This window comes from Leptonychotes weddellii, chromosome 7 (genome assembly GCF_054177405.1).
Source record: "Leptonychotes weddellii isolate Sample4059 chromosome 7, ASM5417740v2, whole genome shotgun sequence".
NCBI classification, from domain to species: Eukaryota; Metazoa; Chordata; class Mammalia; order Carnivora; family Phocidae; genus Leptonychotes; species Leptonychotes weddellii.
The window spans coordinates 58,635,221-58,656,325 of record NC_138375.1 but is presented as its reverse complement, the minus strand read 5'-3'; the positions used below and the strand labels follow the sequence as shown (position 1 = coordinate 58,656,325).

Below are 21,105 nucleotides of genomic sequence, written 5' to 3'. Positions count from 1 at the left end.
TTTTGAAGATGTCTTTTTCTGTTCCTTAACACAGGCATCTCTGCAGCTGACAATCGTGGGCACATGGCCTTCTGCAAACCCTTACCGAGCGCCCGCCATGTACCTGACTCACCGGGTAAGCAGGACAAAGGCCTGATCCTTCTGACCAGCCCGTCCTTCATCGCCAGTGTGGTGTTTCTATAGTCCCCTGAGAACTCCTTGACTTTTTAAGGCAACTGCCAAGTTGGCCTTTACCCCAGTATTTTACCATAACTCCTTTTCTAAATCAAGACACACCGTGTGATCAAGTTTGGGGAGTAGTCCTCACCAGGAAGTTAAAAAATAAAACCGCGAGGCAGCATCTGTTTCGATAGCTTTATTGGAACATGATGGTAACACAGAACATGGATTTGGGGGCCCATCACAGATGCTCCCCTCCTCTAGACAGCATGTGCCCCACTTCTGCAGCCAGCAGAGGCTCCAGGGAGCCTCCAGAAGGGTGGGGGCAGCTCAGACACAGACCCAAAGAGGCCCCTGCCATGGCGGGTGGTGTGTGGGCACGCTGGGTTGGAGCCCTGAACAGCTGAGACTGTGGCGAGCCAGACTGGGTCTTATGCCTCCAACTACTTGGCCATGACTTAGAGACCCACCTGCCTCAGACTCCCGGGAAAACCGCTTAGGAGGGGACTCTGGGGCTTCCAGAAGGAATCCAGCCAAGAGACTGAGCACCTCTGAGGGTCACTGGCGGCAAACCATGCCTTCAGGTGTTTTGGCAGATAAACTGCTTAAAGCCCTTACTAGGTGCCAAGCACCCTTCTAGGGACTAGACATACAAAGGTCAGCAGAAATAGGCAGGGCCCATGACCTCCTGAGGGGGGAGACAGACAAGGGTGAGGGAGTCACACGGATGACTGTAAATTACAAACACGCAGTGGCTTCTGAGGACAGTTGTGGTGTGTGTGTGTGGGAGGCCTGACCTAATGGGGTGGGTCAAGGAAGACTTCCTCAAGAAGTGGTATTTCAGCTGAGCTCTCATGGCCAGATGGGTGGGAAGAGCATTCCATGTCATGGAAACAGCTTTGTGCGTGGCCCTGCGGCGGCTAGGAGCAGGAGGATAAACAAACAGAAAGGAGAAGCCAGGCGGGTTGGGGTGAAGAGGCAGAGGGGAACGTGGCAGGAGGAGGCTGGAGGGCCCTGTCAGGCCTGAGCTCGCAGGGCCGGTGGGCCAGGAGAAAGAGGGTCGCCTGCGTGCGCCGTGTGAGCACGTCCAAGTTTCGCACAGCCCGCTGTGGCTGCTGGGCGGGGGGGCTGGTCGGAGGCCAGTGGGGAACATGGAGAGCTGTCAGGCAGCCGTCTCATTTGTCCTGACCAAGGACGGCAGTGGGGCCGAGTGCGGACAGAATCAAGCAGATGGTGGGTACCTGTGCAGCTGGGGACCGGGACAACCGACCACGAGGAGCTAAGGCTGACCTCGGGCTGCGAAGCCAGTGGCATACTTCTGTCTGAGACGGGGGACCTGGCAGAGGAACAGGTGCAGGGAAACGGTCAGGAGTGTGGCTGCAGACGTGCTAAAAGTGAGGTGCCTTCAAAACACCCAGGTAGAGGGGTCGGGTGGAAAACTCCCAAAGGAAGCCCGGGCTCCAGGCACAAACCTGGGAGTAATCTCCTCACAGATAAGTCTCCTGGTGACTTTGGTTACGAGGGTGCAGACGAGGCCACAGAGGCAGAGAAATCGCAGTGAGAAGAGAAGGCTCATGGGACAGGCACACCTGACAGCCGGGGAGAGGACAGTGAGCCGCCAGAGGGCCGAGAAGGCCTGGGTGCGCACGGAGGGGGAACCAAGGGAGGAGCGGACTCAGGGAGGGGCCGGGGTTAGCAGGGAGAGTCCATGCATACCCTTGTTTCTTGGGGTGTCACCACCCCCACCTCCTTGGGTCTCTTCAACAACCCTGAAAATAGCAAAGGGGATCTTACCCCCTTGGATGGAGGCGTCAAGAGCTGCTCAGAGAGATCACTACGATGCACCCAAGGTCACACATCCAGCAGAGGACGCTGTGGGGTCGACTCCCTCCCCCCAGGCCCCCACCCCCCAATGCCATCTCTCCCTGACTCTGGCACACTGCCCACCCCCCCCACCACCTGCCCCGCCATTGGCTCTGCTCCGCACCACTTCTTGTTGATGAACAGCACCAGAGAGGGGCAGAACTGCAGCACGAAGGCACCCCTCAGGCTCCGGAGCGGAGCCCCGCTAAGAGAAGGCTAGGCTGAGTCAAGCAAACACCTTGACCTCTCTCCTGAACAGCAGTGCAATGTCAAGTCAAGAACGTGGGCTCGAGGCCTGGCTCTTTGCCCACGCTCCCGTTCCTTCCTTCCCTCGACAACTATTTTTCGAGCGCTTCCTAGGAGCCAGGCTCGCGTGCTAGCTGAGAGCCCTGGGGCGGGCCCCGGTCTTCCTGGAGCCTCAGTTTCTACCTCTGTGAAGCAGGTTGGTGATTCTTACCACGTGTTATAAGGATTACGCGAGCTCAAGCAGAGGAAGTACCTGGCACACGGCAGGTGCTCAGGAAAGGCTAATTTTCTTCCTGTCTTTCCCTTCCCTTCCCTCGCCTTTCCTTCCCTTCATCCTACAGAACCTGTGAGAGAGTGAGAGGCTAACTCTTTATGGCAACACCCTCTGCTGTGCTCAGAGGACCTGCGCATTCCTGTGTGTACAACTCCACGCACACATCTGTGCACACATCTGCCATGCCCAGCCATCTCTGCTCATGACTCAGGGCCAGCACCAACGTGAGCTTTGACCCCGGGGGATTCAGCGGACCCAGGCCCAGGAGAGTTCTGAACATCTGCTGGGGATGCTGAGCACAGAACAGGCTGCTCCGCACTAGACCCGAGGACCCCAGCACCCCACTGTGTGCTCCGGGAGTCCCTAGACTCAGGCTAGGGTGGCTCTGGGGGCTTCTGGGACCTCCTTTGGGCTCCAGGAGTCAAATCTTGGTGACCAGAAGCAGTGTCTTCTGTGTCCTGGGCCGGGTCTAGACAGCCTCGGAGGGCAGAGTCCTCACCGCTTCCTGGGGTGGTGTCCTCAGTGGCTCCTCGGACAGTGGCTCGCCTGGTTGCTCCTCTGAGGGGCCTCTCATGTGTCTCTGGAGGAACCTAAGCCCCCACAGACTCTTGCAGCAGCTTAGAAGGTTGCTGGAGCACACAGTGCAGGATAGCGCTGGCTTCCTGGGGAGACACAAGCAGAGGTCAGGGCTGAGGTGACCACGGAGCAAGGCCAGAGGGCCTAGGGCCCACCTCTGGCCTTTGCTTCTTCTATGCCAGCCTGGGGAAGGGTGGGTGGGGGCCCTTTCCTTGGCCAGCAGGGCAGCCCACATGCAGCAGGGACTTCTTCCTTCAACCCATGGAGGAGAGCATTCAGGAGAGCTTTCAGATCTCAGGCCTGCTTCCAGCATGCCGTGCACCCCTCAACTCCTCTGAACCCCAAGTGGAGGAAAAAACAGCCACCTTTCCAATTCTTGGAAGGATTAAGTGTTATAAAATAGGTACAAAAGTATCCCACACCTTGCTTGGCTCGCAATAGGAGCCCAATTAATATTTGCTGTTTCTCACTCTTAGTGAAATGATTCCAGAACATCGGCAGTATGCCTTGCATGGGTTGGAGGGAGGCTGGGAGAAGACACACAGATTTATTCAGCCTTGCATTAGAGTCAGTTGTGAGCGCATCTGTCTCCATCAGAATGTGTGCTCCCCGAAGGCGCTAGCCCCTGGAAATTATCGCTGGTATATAGTAGTTCCTCAGCTAACGTCTGTTGGGTCGATCTGATCAAAGAATAGATCACTGAAGACTGAGTTAGCCAAAAGCTTGGTAGGAAAGTTTTTAACAAAGTATTTGGCATATATTTTTACTAAGAAGAGGATTTCCCTCCCTTCTGGGCATACAGAGTTCCTTTGCGCTGTTGCCTGCTAAGGTGCGGATGGCAGACCTGTTCTTCTCTGGAGCTGCTTTCAGTGAGTAAGAATTCCTTTATCACGCTTATTTCAAGTCAGAGGGAAAGGCTCAGGGTGGCGCTCCTGTGTTTGCAGCACGCACCACCTGCAGATCTCCCTTTAGAACAGAGAACAGGAGGCAGGCTCAGAGCTTTAATCAGGCAATTGGGTCTGGTCAGACTTTGATGACATTGTTTTGTGTCATTGTATCTATGCTCATGGGTTCTGTTTTCCACCAGTGATACTGTGTTTCCATTTATGGGGACAATATAAAGTTTCCTCATGTATTTCAGTGAAAACAGCGAGTTGGTGTAGAGCTTTAAGTGCATATAATGCAGGTGGGAGAAGACTACGGGCTGGACTGGATGGGGAAGGCAATGTGCAAGCGGCCCTGGTTTGCGGAGTGCCGTTCCAAGTCCCCGACCCATCCCAGTTTCCCCTTAGCCCAAACACAGAAGAAGCTGAGTACTGCATGGTGGCCCTAGAGACTCTGTCTGGGGTCTCTGCAGCCCCAGGGCAGGACTAAATCTGGCCTCAGCTATGTCTAAAGCCACGAACGCTACCTACTTTTTGGCTTCCCTGCCTAGGCTGGAGTGGTAGCTTTCCTCGTCAGTTTCAAGCTGGGAGCCACCCGCTGCTTGGCCCTGAGACCCCGTGCGGTTCCTTGGGATGTCCTCTGAAGATCACACCTGGCCTCAGCTCCCCCATCATCTGTTAAGGTAATCTGGCTGGCAGAGGAATCAAACTCCCTGCTCCTCCTCCTTTCTACATAGAGAGAGGTAAGAGCATCGAGCTTCCCTTTAGCATCTGTTAGATAGATGGGGGTTGTGGATTTGGACGCCTGACTTTGTAAGACACAGATGAGAGAAGCCCCCGACACCCAAGCTTCGCTCAGTGCATAGGTACGCTCCAGCTTAGCCACTGCTGAAGGCTGTGAGTGGCCCAAGCTCTCCCTGGAGGTTTGGCCAGCCCTTCCCTCCCCAGAACACGTGCCCTCACCTGGACCTCAAGGTTATACCCCTGGCACTTCAGAGGCCCCATTCTCCATGCTAGCAGTGTACATATTTGCCCAGGCAGGCAGGTATCTACCCTTGGGTTAACATTCCACACGCAGCTCTGGTCAAGCGACTTTCACTGACATCATCAAAGAAAAGCTGGCTTTGGCTAGGAAATAACCAGCTCCCTTGTAAAGAGCTTACAGGTGACTTAAAATAATATTATTATGGAAATATCACATGTTCCTTATAAAAAATTCAGGACATAGAGATTAACAAAACAAAGAAGATGAACATCTCAAATAACTCCTCTACTCAGACATATCTTTTTGTTACATATTGATTCTGTCATTAAATATTTTTAAATGAAATACATCATACATCCAAAGAGATTATATAAAAGTCAAATATGCATGGTTTAAAGACTACTAAGGAATACTAAAATGGATACCAGCATAACCACCTCTCAGGTTAAGGGACAGAATTTACCAGTACCTGACTTGTTTTAGCAAATACTTAGGTATCCTGAAACATCATATTGTGGTGTTCTGCCTGCATTTATTTATTTATTTATTTATTTATTTATTATTATTTTGGCAGAGGTGGGGGGCTGCAAATTACAGCTTTATTCTTTTTACAAAATAACAATTATTTCAGCAATATTGTCATTTTCCAAATGGGGGCTAAATCTGGATTGTCTGTCTGGAACGAGGCTGTTCATGGATGACAATCATCTTGAAATGAACCTTGATGGATAAATGTGATTTCTCTGCCCCAAACGCCTTCCTTTGGCAACCATTCAGTCCCCACAGCATCATCGGGCCCCATTCCCTAGAGGATGCTTTTGGATTCACCTCTCCATGTGGCAACAGTGACTGCTTGAGAGGTGAGTTCAGAACTCAACCCAGAAGAAAGAGAGTCCTTCCCATGACTACTGCATCTTTCTTATGAGGCAGAGAAGCTAGGAGCACAAAGGCAATTGATGGCTATCCAACTGAATTACTATCACTTCCAACCAAGACTTTTATCCAGGGGCACCTGGGTGGTATAGTTGGTTAGGCATCCGACTCTTGGTTTCCGCTCAGGTCATGATCTCAGGGTCATGATTTAGGGTCTTGGGATTCTCTCTCTTTCTCCTTCTGCCCCTCCCCCACTGCTCTCACTCTCTCTTTACAAAGAAAAAAAAGGCTTTTGTCTAATACAACAACACAGAGTATTATTTGAGGTTTACTATTTCCAGTAATAATATATTCAGCAAAACAACCTTCTACAACAGTTTATAACTGTAAACACAACCAACCTTCTGTACTTTACGATCATAACAACCCTCTACAACACTTTGCACCTATAAACAAAACAACTTTTACAATATTTTATAACTGCAAACACAAGTTTAACATGCCTGGGAGGACCTGCCACCTATTTGACATTTTGAGTGCATATAGAGGCTTGAAAAATACTAGCTTATTGGAGTGCCTGGGTGGCTCAGTTAAGTATCCGACTCTTGGTTTTGGCTCAGGTCCTGATCTCGGGGTCCCAGGATCCAGCCCCAACCTGAGACAGGCTCCACGTTCAGAAGGGAGTCTGCCTGAGGATTCTCTTTCCCTCTGCCCCTCTCCCTGCTTGAGCACGCTCTCTCTCTCTCTCTCTCAAATAAATAAATAAATCTTAAAAAAAGAGAAAAATATTGGCTTATTTATCAGTTAATACAGTTTCAGATACTAAAATTTTGATTATTTAATGCAGTTAGTGGTTTTTGGCATACTTAATCTCTCAGCATACATCTCAATCATTAACAGTTAGGTAATAAGCATTAATTTATGTAATAACTATAATTTACTCTGGATTTAAAAAAAATTCACCACTTGTAAAAAAAAAAAAAAACAACCAGAAAAATCCAAAGAAGGATTAAAACTACAAATTGAAAGTATTTAAAATTTAGATTTTCCTTTTATATAAGTAAAACCATGTTTTATGATTTTTTTCTGTAGCTACCTTTTGTTGTTGTTGAACGCTGTATTTTTGAGATTAAACTGTGCTGACGCATGTACCTGTAGGTCATTTTCACTGCTGTAAAGTATTTCATTATGTGAAAATACTCCAATTTATTTATCCATTCACCTGTTGATGGACATCTGAGTTGTTTTCCATTTTTTTTTTATCATTTCCCTTCTCATACTTGTTTTTGAATTTACACAATAATGGCCTCATCAAATGAATAGGAGAGTTTCCCTTTTTTTCTCCTCTGATAGAGTTTGTGCAGAAGTGGAATGATCTATGATCTATTCCTAGAGTATTTGGTAGAACTCCTTTGCAAAACCAAGTACTACTGGTGTTTCATTCATTTTATTTATTTTTATGTTTTTAATTTTTTTTAAAAGATTTATTTGTTTATTTGACAGAGAGAGAGAGAGACAGTGAGAGAGGGAACACAAGCAAGGGGAGTGGGAGAGGGAGAAGCAGGCTTCCTGCAGAGCAGGGAGCCCAATGTGGGGCTCCATCCCAGGACTCTGGGATCATGACCTGAGCTGAAGGCAGACATTTAATGACTGAGCCACCCAGGCGCCCCTCGTTTTATTTATTTTTAATTGTTACAGGACCATTCCAGTTTTCTGTTTCATTGTAAGTCAGTTTTGACAAGGTCTGTTTCGCTAGAAATTTTTCCCTTTATCTGAGCTTTCCCTTGTTTGGGGCATAGAATTGATTACAGCATTCTTATTACCTTTCTTAATCTCTGTAACATCTAAAATAATATCCTCTCTAAACTCTTAATATTGTTTATGATGTTTGTGATTGATTTCTCTTTGTAGTTCTTTCAAATTTATTTCATATATTTTTAAAAGCTAGTTTATTGGGTACGTATGTGTTTAGAATTATTATTGTTCCAGTAAATAGAATCTTTTTCAAAATATGGTGATGATCTTTATCTTTAGTAAAATGTTTTGCTTAAGATTCACTTTGTCTGATTTAATGTAGCTACCCAAATTTCCTTTTGTTACTATTTGTCTAGCATACTGTATTTTTGAAAGTATAACTTTCAACATTTTTGTTTCCTTAAGTCTATTTCTTGTAAAAACATTTGTTTGGATTTTTAAAAAATCATATCTGATGGCCTTTGTTTTCCTTACTTGGACATTTTATTCCATTTACACATATTGTGATTACTGATATATTTTAACTAATTTTTTCAATGTGGTTTTGTGTTTTATATTCACCCTACCTTTTCTAAATTTTCCTATCTTTTCTTGCTTTGCTTTAGATTGCCCTTTCCCCACCCTCATTCTCCTTCCCTCTTACCTTGTGGAATTTCTAGCCTCTTATAAAATAATTTTAACATGCATATTTAATATAATAAAGTCTAGTGGCATGGAGCCCTCTTCATTTACTTAGCTTGCCATCCATGCTAAATGTAAGTTGGGATGAGACATTAAGCTAAATTCCAATACTGTGTAGACGCTATTACATTACAGAGTCTAGAGATACCAGTAGGTTTAATATTCCTTGACCCCCTTCGTAGCCCCATGGCCCATACTGCCCTGAGCCTTAAATCTTGAAGCAGGGGATGTTAATGGGGTTCTCCAGAACACATAATATGTGTCTGCCACACAGTAAGTGCTTATGGTAAACACCTGTCATTTTCACCTTCCCATCATCTATTCCCCTTCTCTTGGTAATAGCACTTTGATTCTTTGGGAGCCAGCCTTCCTCACTCTTTGCCCATGTGAGCGAGGTGGGGTTGACTTCTTATTCTTTGCCCTGGCTCCTGGGGTGGGTACAGAGGTAAACTCATGACCCACCCAGCCAATGAAAGCCTGAAACTTTTTTGTTGGAACAGTAGGAAAGGGACACATTTTCCACTGGAGATGCTAAGATGGGAAGATGTAAGCTTGGAGCTGCTGGTGGCACCACAGGGAGACTCTGAGAATGAAGTCAACACAGTGTAAAACTGAGTTGAAAGCTGGAGAAAGACAAATTTCTGATGACATTTGCACATTTGGATCTAGCCATGCTTGAAGCTACCCTTGTTTTCTTCAGTTTTATGAGTCAGTTCCCCACCTCCACCAATCCCAGCCTCTTTCATTTATTTATTTAATTAATTTATTTTTTGAGAGAGTGAGCGAGCTCGCGTGTGCATGAGTGTGTGTGTGGGGGGAGGAGCAGAGGGAGAGAGAGAATCTTAAGCAGGCTCCACGCCCAGTGCAGAGCCTGATGTGGGGTTCGATCTCAGGACCCTGAGATCATGATCTGAGCCAAAATCGAGAGTTGGACATTTAACCGACTGAGCCACCCAGGCACCCCCCACCCACACAGCCTCTTTTAACTGGGTTTCTGCTCCTGGCAGTCAACAGTATCCCGACTAATAATACTTCTAGAATCTGAATCCCATCTTTTCACGTTGAGGGTGTTAAAATCTATCCGGCCACTCACGGTCCGGATCCAGTTTCAGTGCTACTCTCTCTATAGGAAGCCTTGCTCAGGCCCTCTCTGAACCTCAGTTTTCTCTTCTGAAATAAGTTTATACCAGCAACTTCACAGGATTGCTGTGAGGACTACAGGTAATGAGTGTCAGAGCTCTTCCCCGTTACCGTCTACTGCGTATGGTACTGACGACCACACAGAACCACGTGTGCACAGCACCTGCTGTCATTTACGTCTGTGCCTTTGCACATGTCCCGTTGCTGGAGTCTTTATGTTCTTCGTTGCTGCTCAACTTCTACTTCTCTTTCAAGGTTCTGCTCAGGCATCGCCTCCCGTGGGAAGCTATCTCTGAGGCTTCCCAGGATTGCTGATCCCCTCCCAGCTCCTATAGCCCCTCCGCTGAGGCACTGACCTCCTTGGGTTAACTATCCATTGACTTGTCTATCTCCCAGACGAAAGGCATGCACTGGATCTTTCATCTTCAGCCCCACCGTCCAAGTTTCTAGTAGGTGTTCAGTCAGTCAGGTGTGTGAAAATGAAAAGCCCGATCAATCTCAGTTTCAGGAGTGATTCTGCCATGTTTGGACTTCCCCAATTCACAGATCATCAGAAACAGAAGCACTTCCCTGTCGCTCCGGCAGCCCTTCTGCTGTGTTGGTGACTCATGCTGGCTTTATTTCTATCTCCACCTCCCTGCTGCAGGCCGGGAAGAACCTCGTGGACAGGAGCCCCAGGAGGGGCAGTGAGAGACGCTGACCATTTCAGCCAGCACCTCTGAGACTAGCCATGTGCTGGGAGGGGACGGAGAAAGCGGGAGATTTGGGACCAGGAGCCCTGAGTGTGGTTTGAGGCTTCCCCATTCCCCTGCTGTTGGGTCTCAGACACTCCATCTCTTTCTCAAGTCCCTCTCCTCATCTGTAAAATGGGGACGAGCCAAGTGAAAGGGGCTGGGAAAGGAAGCTTCCCCTCCTCCTCCCTTGTTTCTTGCAATGGGTGTGGTCGTGGCTGCTTTGTTCCTCAGGGTCCCCAAGAAATGGAGGTTGAGGGGCTGTATGTTGAGGGTCTGGGCTGATCTCTGAGACCAGGTTCTTACTATGCTGTGCACAACCGTCACCACCACGTGTCAGCTTCGCCTACACCCTGGGAACTGGGTCACTGAAACTCCTTTATGGGGAAAAGGAAGTGGAGGAGAAGAGAAAGGAGAAGAGGCTCTCTCGTACCCCAGGAGCCGGCCATAACCCACCAGGGCTCTTTCCCCTGCCTTAAGCTTTTGTCAAAGTCAGGGGTGACCCTCTTCTCCAGGCCAGGCCTAATTTCTGGTTGTTCTGAAATAAGCTATGAGGTGGACATTTCAGGACACCAAGCTACCCAGAGGCCATTCAGGTGTCATCTTCACATACCCTTGTTTCCTAGCACAAATTGATACCACCCGATATGCTGGAATGACCAAACTTCAGGCCTCTGCTCATGAAAGAAATTATTTTTTCATGCCCTTCTCAGAATTTTCTGGAAGCAAACATAGAGGGTTTGCCTACACCAGCATCAGCTTTGAAGGGGTGGTGGCGGGGTCTTTTGTCCTTCAACAGCAAGCATCACAGCGAACTGGGCAGAGGCTTCCTGCAGGAGTTTTGCACACACACTGCGTTCATTTTCATACCAGAGAAGGTGAAATTTATCCAAGAAGGGCACCCCAGAACTCCCTGGGACTTAGTTGAGATCTAGAGGTAATAGTCATAAACCATTGGCCTCTTTTAAGTTTTCGCTCGTGACGTAGGAACTAGATGGTGAGGGTCTGAAAGCCTTGGGCTCATCAGAGGGGTTTTTATTAGGGACCTCCCAGGACACGCATCCCTGAATGCTGGAGGCTCACAGCCTGGGACCGCACTGGGAGCTCAGTGAGGGAATGGTTGGCTACCACTCTAGCAGTCAAGCGAGGGACCTGGCACAGAGCCGGCATCAGGCATTGTACTGGTGAATGAGCAAATGATTGACAAGAACTAGCATTTACCGGGTGCTCATGTGCTAGGTCTTGAGTGGGCTATTTGGCATCCTTTTTCTAGTTAACCTTCCCAGCAGTGTTATAAGGCAAGCACTTCACAGACCAGGAAACTGAGGCTCTGGGTGATTCAGTGATGCCCCTAGGTCACTCATTAACAAAACTCAAATAGGAAACAACAGCTGTTGGTTCCCACGTGGACGATGGTGGGCACAGAACCATTTCTGGCCCTGGGGATCAGGGGAAGCCCTGCGGAGCAGGTGGCCTTTGAGTTGGGCCTGGGGCAATGAGTGGAAATGGAACGGGGATGTTGGCAGGGGGGATGTCTCTTTGGGCAGAGGGGGCAGCCTGAGCTGTGGGTTGTGCTCTGGAGCAGGGAGGTCTAGTTCATCTGGAGCAAAAGGAGCCTGAGGATGCAGCGGGAGAGGAGACAGAGTGGGGTTCCATAGCCAGAACGTGAGGGGCGTGCTGGAGGAGTTTGCAAGTAACCTGCCAGGCCCCGGAGCAATGCTGGAGGCTACAGAGCCGAGGAGTGTCAGCGATCGGCCGAGGAACAGTCTCAGCTTGTGGTCAGCACTGGCCCTTCTCCATGATCTTACACCTACGTGGCTCAGTGAGATTGTACCTGAGTGAGGGCCTGGCATAGGGTGGCCGGTGGGGAGGGAGTGTGACCCTTTGTCACAGGTGTTCCCACTGATGGGGACGGCTGAGGCTGCAGGGCATGGGTCCGGGCCTTTTTCATGGGTGTTCTCTTTAAGACTCTCAGTCTCCAATCATGTTGAGCATTTCCGGGGTGCTTGAACTGCCACATGGGCACCACCCACATCTTGATGGATGAGGGGAGTAGCTCTCTGTGGAATTAAGGGACCTGAGCAAGGTCGCAGAGTTGGTGGGTAGAGGAATGGGGTTCTTGCCTTGTCGCCTTGGTCCAAAGCGTGTGCTCTAAGCCCTCAGAGCAGCCAAACGATAGCCACCATCCACGGAGCGCCTCCTGCGCTCTGGGTCTCAGCATTTTGTGAGTCTGAGCTCAGTCAATCCACACGCAAAACCCACGGGGTAAGTGCTATGATTCTCCCCATGTGATGGAGAACACTGAGGCACAGAGAAGTGAGAAACCTGCCTCAGGTCACACAGCTGGTAAGGGGAGCTGGGTATGTTACAGCGCACTGGGCTTGTTGCTTGAAGGAGTGAAGGTGTGGGGAGCCCTACTTCCACTCAACCCCTCCCTTGCCTCCATGTCATCCATTTCCTGGGGCTGCACGAGCATTGCCAAATAAAAAAGTGATGATAGTGTTCATGCGTCTGGCACTCAATACTGAACTCTCATAGCACCCGTAGGACACATACGATAGAGTTGTTATCTTCTTAGCGCTAACAGAGGAAGTCTGGGCCCAGAGAACTTGAGTCACTTGCCCAGTGACTCACAGCAGGTAAGTGGTAAAGCCTTGAGACAGCCCCGTTTGGCCCAACTGCAAAGCTGGAGATGCCCTGCCCACCCTGATCCCTTCCTATACACAAAGCAGCTCTCGAGGAGGCCGGGCGTCCCCCATGCACTTTGGCTCACACTTAGTTCGCCCCAGTCCCAGGTTTGTGCTCCCCCTGCCTTGCTGCTCGAACCCTCCAGTAATCCCCCATGAGACTGGATGGCTTGCCCAATCCTCTCCTTGAAACTATAGAACGTTTGGTAAACCTGAAGAAAACCCCAAAGCCCTGCCCGCTTACACCAGTGGGTGCTTATGGAAAAAACCACATGGCACCCATGTCAATCCTCAAAGTCATTTCCGATCACTCATTCTATCTATTCTATTACTCAAGATCTGTGAGGCAGGCCAAGTGTCATGCCTATTTTACAGATGGGGAAACTGAGGCTCAGGCAGGCTTGCCATATGCCCAAGGTCAGGTGTTATCAGGTGCTGCATCCTGGGCTCAGCTCCCTGTTATCGCCACGCTGGTCTCTTCAGGTTGAGACTTACTTGCTCTGAACGGTTCAGGACGTGGATGTGTGACAGGCTCTCCCTTCTCTGATGGCTCCTTCTCAGCCCTTTCAAAGACTCCCATCTCTTCCCTGTCCCCTCTGCCCATCCTACAGTGCTGGTGGCCCCTTCTCCTTGCATCTATGCCCTGCCTTAGCCAGCAGCGCCCCTTACAACCCTTCCAGGACGCTCCCCCCACTTGGCTTCGAGGAAGTGATACCTTCCAGAAGCCCGGCAGCCTGTCTAGAAAACAACTAGGCACAGGGTGACAAAGCGCTTAAAATATCCTTCCCCTTCTACCAGTAATTCTGTTCCCAGAAATTCAGTTTCTAGGGAAATAATCTGAAAGAAACCAAATGTTCTCTGCATGGAGATGTTCATCACAGGGTTGCTTATAATAGCAAAAGAATCTGGAGACTACAGCAAAGTGCAATAGGGAAACATTTCAGTCAATCATGAGGCTCCTCATGCACTCCCCTGACCCCAGCAAACTGCCATGGACCAGTGTTCACTGGGGAACCCCCACGTGCCAAGCACTCTTCTCAGACCTTTATATTTATTCTCTCCTTCAATCCTTACAACCTTTTGAAGTGGGTCCTGGCAACGCCCCCATTTTACAGACAAAGAAACTGAGTCATGGAGAGGTTAGGTAATGTGCTCAAGGTCAGTCTGACTCCACCAGGCTCAACCGCTCCCAAAGCAGTGGTGGTGACTAGTTACCGTCACCAGGTAGATAGTTGTTAAATGCAAGCCAATGTGCCAGGTGTGTGGGATGTCTCAGGTGGGGCAGGATGGGATACTATTTTGAGATGTCGAGGGCTTGCTGTGGCTTCTCACTCCTGCTTGTCCCCATTGTCATCGCTGCCCCCCCACCATTCAGGCAGCAACTGCAGGTGTGGGCAGGGATGATTTCTTAGACTCCAAACAGAAACAGTAGTGAGAGAGTCCTAGGGTATTTGGTGTTCAAGGGCCCATGTGAGCAGTTCCCCCACCACCCAGAGAGGAAGAGGAATGACCTGGGGGCTGGGGCAGGAGGCCTAGAGTTAGGTGGTAGAGTGGGCCCCCACCCCGTCACCCTCCTTTGGGGTCAGAACCCAGACTGGAGGTGAGGTGGGGGGTCACTGGAGGATGAGTGTGAGGGTCTGAAAGCAGAGGGGCTTGTGCCCTATCCCTAATGGAAGCCAGGACAAAAGAGGGGTCCCTGCAGACAAGGCAGAGAGGAGGCTTCAGCTTAACCCTGTACCCCAATTCCTCTGCTCCCACAGGGGGTGCAGGAGGTCCCTCAAGTCTCCTGGATCTACAGTGAGCTCCAGCATGTGGCCGGGCTTTGATGCCTGCCTGCTGGGGGAGTCCAAGGAGGCTGGGGGCCTGCAGCAGAGGTGAAAACCCCTGAGAGAATGTGGTCGGTCCTCAGCAGTGCCAGGGAGAGCCCAGGAGCAGGTCATTTGTGTCCTGGGGCCCAACCGTGGCACAAACACCAGGGATGGAGAAACTGGCATGACAAGTCTGTTGTGGTCCAGAGGATGCTGTGGGGGTCAGACAGCCTCTGGGAACTTAGCTTACCCTGGAGGGAAGGAGATGCGGGGGAGTAGAGAGAATCTTGTATTGAGTTGGTTCAACTGCCAAAGTCACTGTGTTTCCAGCTGGAAGTGACCGAGCTCTCTGACCAGAGCTTCTCCACCATCCATGAAATGGTGGTCCACGGGCACCCTAAGCAGAATGAAACAAAGAATCTTACACCTGCGGGGGCTCAGGGCTGCGCCGTAAGCTGCTGTCCCGGGCACATGCATGAACAGCCTTGCTCCTTTCTCCAGCCTAGGATGGAGGTGCTGTAAGGACCAGCCCCACTTTTCAGATGGGGACAGAGTTTTGGAGAGGAAAGGACTTACTCAAGATCAACCAGCCAGCAAAAATGGGGAGGTTGGCCTTCAGCGCTCTCTCAACAGACCACGGCACTAAACGGCATCTCATTGCCTATGAGAGCGCACCTCTCCCCACGCTGTTCCTTTGTCCAGAATGGCCCTCTGCTCCTCAGCTTAGAAACTTCTTATTGTCCTTCAGGAATCAGCTGAGACATCATCCCTTCCAGGAGGCTTTCTCTGAACTCCCAGCCCGGCCCCCACAGCAACGGGGTCTGGGCACTCATCACATGTGTCTGTACCCCTCCCTGCTCTTCTAGGGCCTCCATTAGTGTCCCCCTCCCTCCCACCCAACCCCCTGCAGGGGAGTGGGCCCTTGGTAAAGGATGAGTGAATCAATGACTCGGTAAGACTTAGCAGCCCCTAAAACAGGAGACATGTGGCCTGCTGAAGAACTCCAAGTATGGAACCTCTTTTTTGCCATGATATTGAGGCCACATCTGCTCATGAAGAACATGAAGGGAGAACAGAGCCATGATTTCAGGGATTGCATAAGATGGCAACAGGAATGGGGTTTCTCCTCGACTTTCAATTTTAATGTTCCCCTTCCACAATAATTCAGTGTTTATAAATACTGTGTTTCCAAAGTCAGTGTGGAGAGGGGAAGTTTCCTGAATCCTCTGGTCATTGGGACTGCCTTGCCACCCACCCCGAATGCCAGTCCCTGGGTGACAATGGCACGTTTTACAGTCCTGGAATGAAGAAGGGAGGAGTCTCATTCAAAGGCCTGTGCTGCCCAAGCCTGTGGCCCTCCCTGCACGCTGCAACCTTCTACACGATCGGTATGGAGCAGCAGACCCACCAGTGTGTTGTCAAGCCACTTGCCACTTACGCCAGTTGGGACAAACTCCCCCGCCCCCACCCTTCCCATATCTGGCAGAGAGTAAGTGATCCACAAACGCCAGGAGAGCCTCACGGGCTATGGACACCCTGCAATGCACGGCGTGTCTCAGGCGTACCCCATCCCTGTCCCCCAACACACCCACAAACAGCCCCTATGGGTTTACCAAACACCCCAAAGCAGAGAGCCCCGTGACGCATTGCTGCTTTGTCAGGAGCCGTGGCAGCCTCCAGAAGTCTGAGCTCTCTTTGACAGATGAGGAAACTGGGACTCGGAGAGGGATGTGATCTTGTCTCTCTCTCTCTTTTTTTTAAGATTTTATTTATTTATTTGAGAGAGAATGAGAGAGAGAGAGCATGAGACGGGGGAGGGTCAGAGGGAGAAGGAGCAGGGAACCTGATGAGGGACTCGATCCTGGGACTCCAGGATCATGACCTGAGCCGAAGGCAGTCGGTTAAGCGATGTGACCACACAGCGGGTTGGCAGCAGGGGCGGTGAGGAATTCAGGCCCCTCATCTGCCAGGGCGGGGCTCTCTTGGTAGCCCTGTGGCACACCTGCTTTGCACCCCCATCTGCACTCACAGCTTGGGGCGTGACAAGGACACATTTTACTGAATTTGCCTCCACACTCAGAATGATTTATTAGTATGAAAAACATGTTCTTTGCTGCCCTTGCCAGAAGATTCTTGACACAAACACATTGGGGGTTTGGCATAAAATCTCTCCCTTGTTAAGCATGGTTTAAATTGTCCCTTGGGACTGATCCAAGTCCCTCATTTTCAGAGGACAGATGTGAGACTCAGGGGTCAGGGCCGGACTTGAACAATTCAGTGGCACAGCTGCAACATGAGTCCACAAAGCCTGCCTCGAACTTCCCAGCCGCTTCTGTACAGAGGGGAGGAAGGAAGGACGGAAGGACAGAAGGAAGGAAGGAAAGGGAGGAAGGAAGAATGGGAGAGATAAACACTACCACTTATTAAGCATCTACTCTGTGCTAAGTGTTTTGCATAAATTGATGCTTAGCCTTATTGCTATCCTCGCAGGGAGACATTTCTATCCCCATTTTGCAGATGAGCAAGCTGAGGCTCAGACAGCACAAGCCACCTGCCCAAAGTCACAGAGCCAGCAAGTGCTGGGGCTGAAATTGACACCCATTTTTTTTCCCCTACATCAAGGGTTGGCAAACTACAGCTTGTAGGCCAAATCTAGCCTACCACCTATTTCTGTTGAAATGGTGGTGGTGATGGCGGGGGGAATAAATAGAAGAATAACATTTCGGGGCGCCTGGGTGGCTCAGTTGGTTGAGCGTCTGCCTTCAGCTCAGGTCATGATCCCAGGGTCCTGGGATCGAGCCCCGCATGGCGTGGAGCCTGCTTCTCCCTCTCCCTCTACTGTTCTCTCTGCTTGTGCTCTCTCACTCTCTGTCAAATAAATAAATAAAATCTTTAAAAAAAAAAAGAATAGCATTTCATGAGTGATGAAAATGAGACAGGATTCACATTTCAGCATCCGTAATAAAGTTTTATTAGAACACAGCCGCCCCCATTCATTTATGTACTGTCTATGGTGCTTTCACCCTCTAAGGGCAGAGTTGAGTAGTTGCAAGAAAGAACATAGGGGTTGCAAAGCCCAAACTATTTACTATCTGGCTTGTTGCAGATAAGATTGGCTGATTCCTGCCCGATGCCATGCAATTTCCCAGGGGGCCTGGAAAGTCTGCAAGACCTCCCTTGTCCCTGCACAAGCACATCAGGGGTGAAACCCAGGCCTCCTTCTGCTTGCCAAGCCATGTGCCCTGGGGCTGGATCCCCCTGAGAAGGGCCCTTCTCTAATTTGTTCACCTGGAGTGTTCACCCCTTCTTTTATGGCACAAAGCTGCTAGCAGTGGCCCGAAATGCACAGTTCCCCTTCCTTCCCCATCACGGCCTCTGGGAAGGCAGCCCCAAAGTATGTCCCATCAGATCTGCAGCAGAAGGAGTGGATAGTGAAGGTAGAGAACAAGCAGGGGCAGGGGTCTGCGTGAAGCTGGGGTTGGTGGGGGAGGGATGGCCTGGGCAGAGCTGGGGCCTCTAGCTGGCCTCAAAAGGCACAATCATCAGGGAGTTAAATGAGGAGTTCTCTACCTTTCGAGTGACTCCCGGGAGGCCACTATTTATTCTCTGTGACTTTTAAGGCTGTAAAAGGCTTCCCACCTCCTCTTTCTCTGTTCTCCTTCCCCTGACTTCCCCTCTGGGGGTGGGAAGGAATCTCATTCCCCAAACTCTCAGAAGAGACAGAAGATGAAAAGGATTAACTCTTTGCTGTAGCCTGTCTGCTCTGCCCGGCAGCTGTGCATAAATGTGCGTGAGCCCTGCAGGCCTGAGCACAGCGTTCTGGGCCTCCCCTGGGCCAGAGGCAGGGATGGGCACCTGGGGAGTCCTTGACATAGTCTCATGCCTAGAGCTCCCCACCCAGGGCCTACAAATGGCCAAAAGCTTCCATAAAGCCCAAGCGCTTGGTAAAGGAGAGATCGGACCACGGACGAAGGAGGGGAGGAAGGAAGAAACAGAGGGAAGAAACGAAAACACAAAATAGAATGGAAGAAAGAAAGGAAGAGAAAACAGAAATAAAGAACCTGGACAACATTATGCTAAGTGAAAAAGCAGGGCACAAAAGACCATATATTACATGAAATGTCCAAAATAGGCAAATCCGTGGGATAAAAATAGATTAGTGGTTGCTTGGTGGAGGGCGGGCAGGAATCAGGGTTTGGGAGATGATCACAGACGGCTACAGGGTTTCTTCTGGGGGGTGATGACAATGTTCTAAAATTGGTTGTGGTGATAACAGCACAATTCTGAATATACTAAAACCCAGTGAATTGTACCCTGAAATGCTTGAACTGCATGGTATGCGAAGTATCTCTCAATAAAACCGTTACATGGAAGGAAGAAAGATTGAAGGTGGTCCAAGATGGTGGCATGGGAAGACCCTGAAATCACCTCCTCCAATGGACACACCCAGTCTGTAACCCATAGTTACATATGGAACAATTCCTGCTGAAAAAGAATGGAAAAGTAGTGGAACATTTCCCTCTACAACAAGGGACAAAAGGGCCACATCAAGACAGGTAGAAGAGGTGGAGACGCGATCTCACCAAAAACCTCAGCCCTGGTGAGATAATTCACAATAAGGAGAGATCTTGTGGGTCTGGAATCTCTCTCTGAGGAGAGAGGGGTTTGTGCCCCACCCTGGGCACCTCAACCCTTGGTACCCGCACTGAAGAGATGAGGCCCCCAAAACATCTGGCTTTGGAAGCCAATGGGCCGTATGTCCAGGAAACCCGGGGTGGGTGGTCTGTGGAGATCTGAGATATTCCTTCTGAGGGGTTCTTGCACAGACTCACCCATCCTGGGACCAGCGGGAAGGAAGAAGTTTGAGAGGTGACTGGAGTATATGTGGAGGAGGTGCATTTACCAGAGCAGTGGAGGACAGTTGGGACTCTCTTTGGGGACAGAGGTGCTGGTGAGCAGCATTTTTGCACTCTCCCTTTACCTTGCTAGCACAGGTAGGTATGCACAGACACAGCTTTGCTAAAGCCTTGGGTGCGCCTGGCCCCCAGCACTCTCTCTCTGCCTCCCTAGAGCCATAGGCATGCCCTGGCCTCAACGCTCTCCAACAGCCTCGCTGAAGCTGGTGGATGAGGGCAGCCCACAGGGGACACCGTTGATCCCCTGGCCCTTGTGGCCTGAGGTGCTTGTGTTTATTGGCCCCCCCCGGGACCATAACAATTGGAAAGACAGTTCTGGGCAGGCTATCACACCCAGGGCACTGCACAGATAGCAGACTGATAGCAGTTGTGTTTCAACTCCAGTCTGCCTCTGAAAAAGACCCATCTCCTCGTTCTGGAGCTTCAATCTGAGGGACAGGCTTCAGGTTTGCCAGACATCTAGAGGCTATAGAGGCACTCTGAGGGACTGTAGGCAGGGAAATAGCATCTTTGAACCTTCCCTTGGCCTTCACACAGCTCACTGTTATCTCTTAGAAAAGAGCTTATACATTTGCCTGAAGCCCTGATTTTTCCAAGAGTTGCCCACAAGACACCTCCAGATTTCCTGGTCTGGAGGCCGGCAAAGTTTACAATTGCAGTCACATGGAACTATATATATTTGCATACTTAAAAAGCTGCTACCTGAGGATCTGGCTTCCAATCAGACTGAAAGTAGGTGCTGCCTGTGATTACTCCCTTTGGAACACTGGCAGGTCTTGGCACACCCTCAAGTACAAAGGTCTATCAAGAATAAATCAGGCTACTCAGAGAGTCACAAAGGTGTGAGGGACAACAAGAGCTAGGGCAAGATTGAACGATAAGGTTCATCTCCTACACAAGGCCACTCTTTCAAGACTGGGGGAGGTAGTTGTTTTGACTAATACATAGAAACAAACACAGAGAGGCAAGCAAAATGAGGAAACAGAGGAATATGTTCCAAATAAAAGAACAAGACAGAATCTCAGAAAAAGATTTTAATGAAACAGAAATAGTAATCTACCTGTTAAAGATTTCAAGGTAAAGGTCATGAAGATTCTCAATGAACTTAGGAGAAGGATGGATGGACACAGTGAGAACTTCAACAAAGAAACAGAAAATGTAAGAAAGTACCAAACAAGTCACAAAGCTGAAGAATACAATAATGGAACTGAAAAATACACTTGAGGGGCCAAGAGCAGACCAGATGAAGCAGATGAATGGATCAGTGACCTGGAAGACAGGGCAGTGGAACTCACCAAGAGCAGCAAAAAGAAAAAAGAATTTTAAAAAGTGAAGATAGTTTAAGGCACTTATGGAAGAACATCAAGCAGAATAACATTTGCTTTATAGGGGTCCCAGAAGGAAAAGAGAGAAAGGGGCAGAAAACTTACTTGAAGAAATAATGGCTGAAAACGTCTCTAACCTGGCAACAGAAACACTTAGTTCAGGAAGCCCAGGGAGTTGTTTTTTTTTTTTTTTTTAAGATTT

At 49.6% G+C, this 21,105-nt stretch overlaps 1 protein-coding gene across 3 annotated transcripts in view; it reads right to left on the bottom strand.

Annotated features, from left to right (window-relative positions):
- Positions 1-342: 342 nt before the first annotated feature.
- HRH2 (histamine receptor H2) overlaps positions 343-21,105 on the bottom strand; it is a 54,574-nt gene continuing 33,811 nt past the window's right edge. For 2 of the 3 annotated variants that reach the window (XM_006732506.3, XM_031027253.2), the window contains exon 3: positions 343-3,204. In XM_006732506.3, coding sequence (XP_006732569.2) covers positions 3,012-3,204 — 193 coding nt within the window. In that variant the 3' untranslated portion in view covers positions 343-3,011. Of the gene's footprint in view, positions 3,205-14,912; positions 15,060-21,105 lie in introns of all 3 variants that reach the window. The other variant, XR_004075390.2, reaches the window with a different exon arrangement.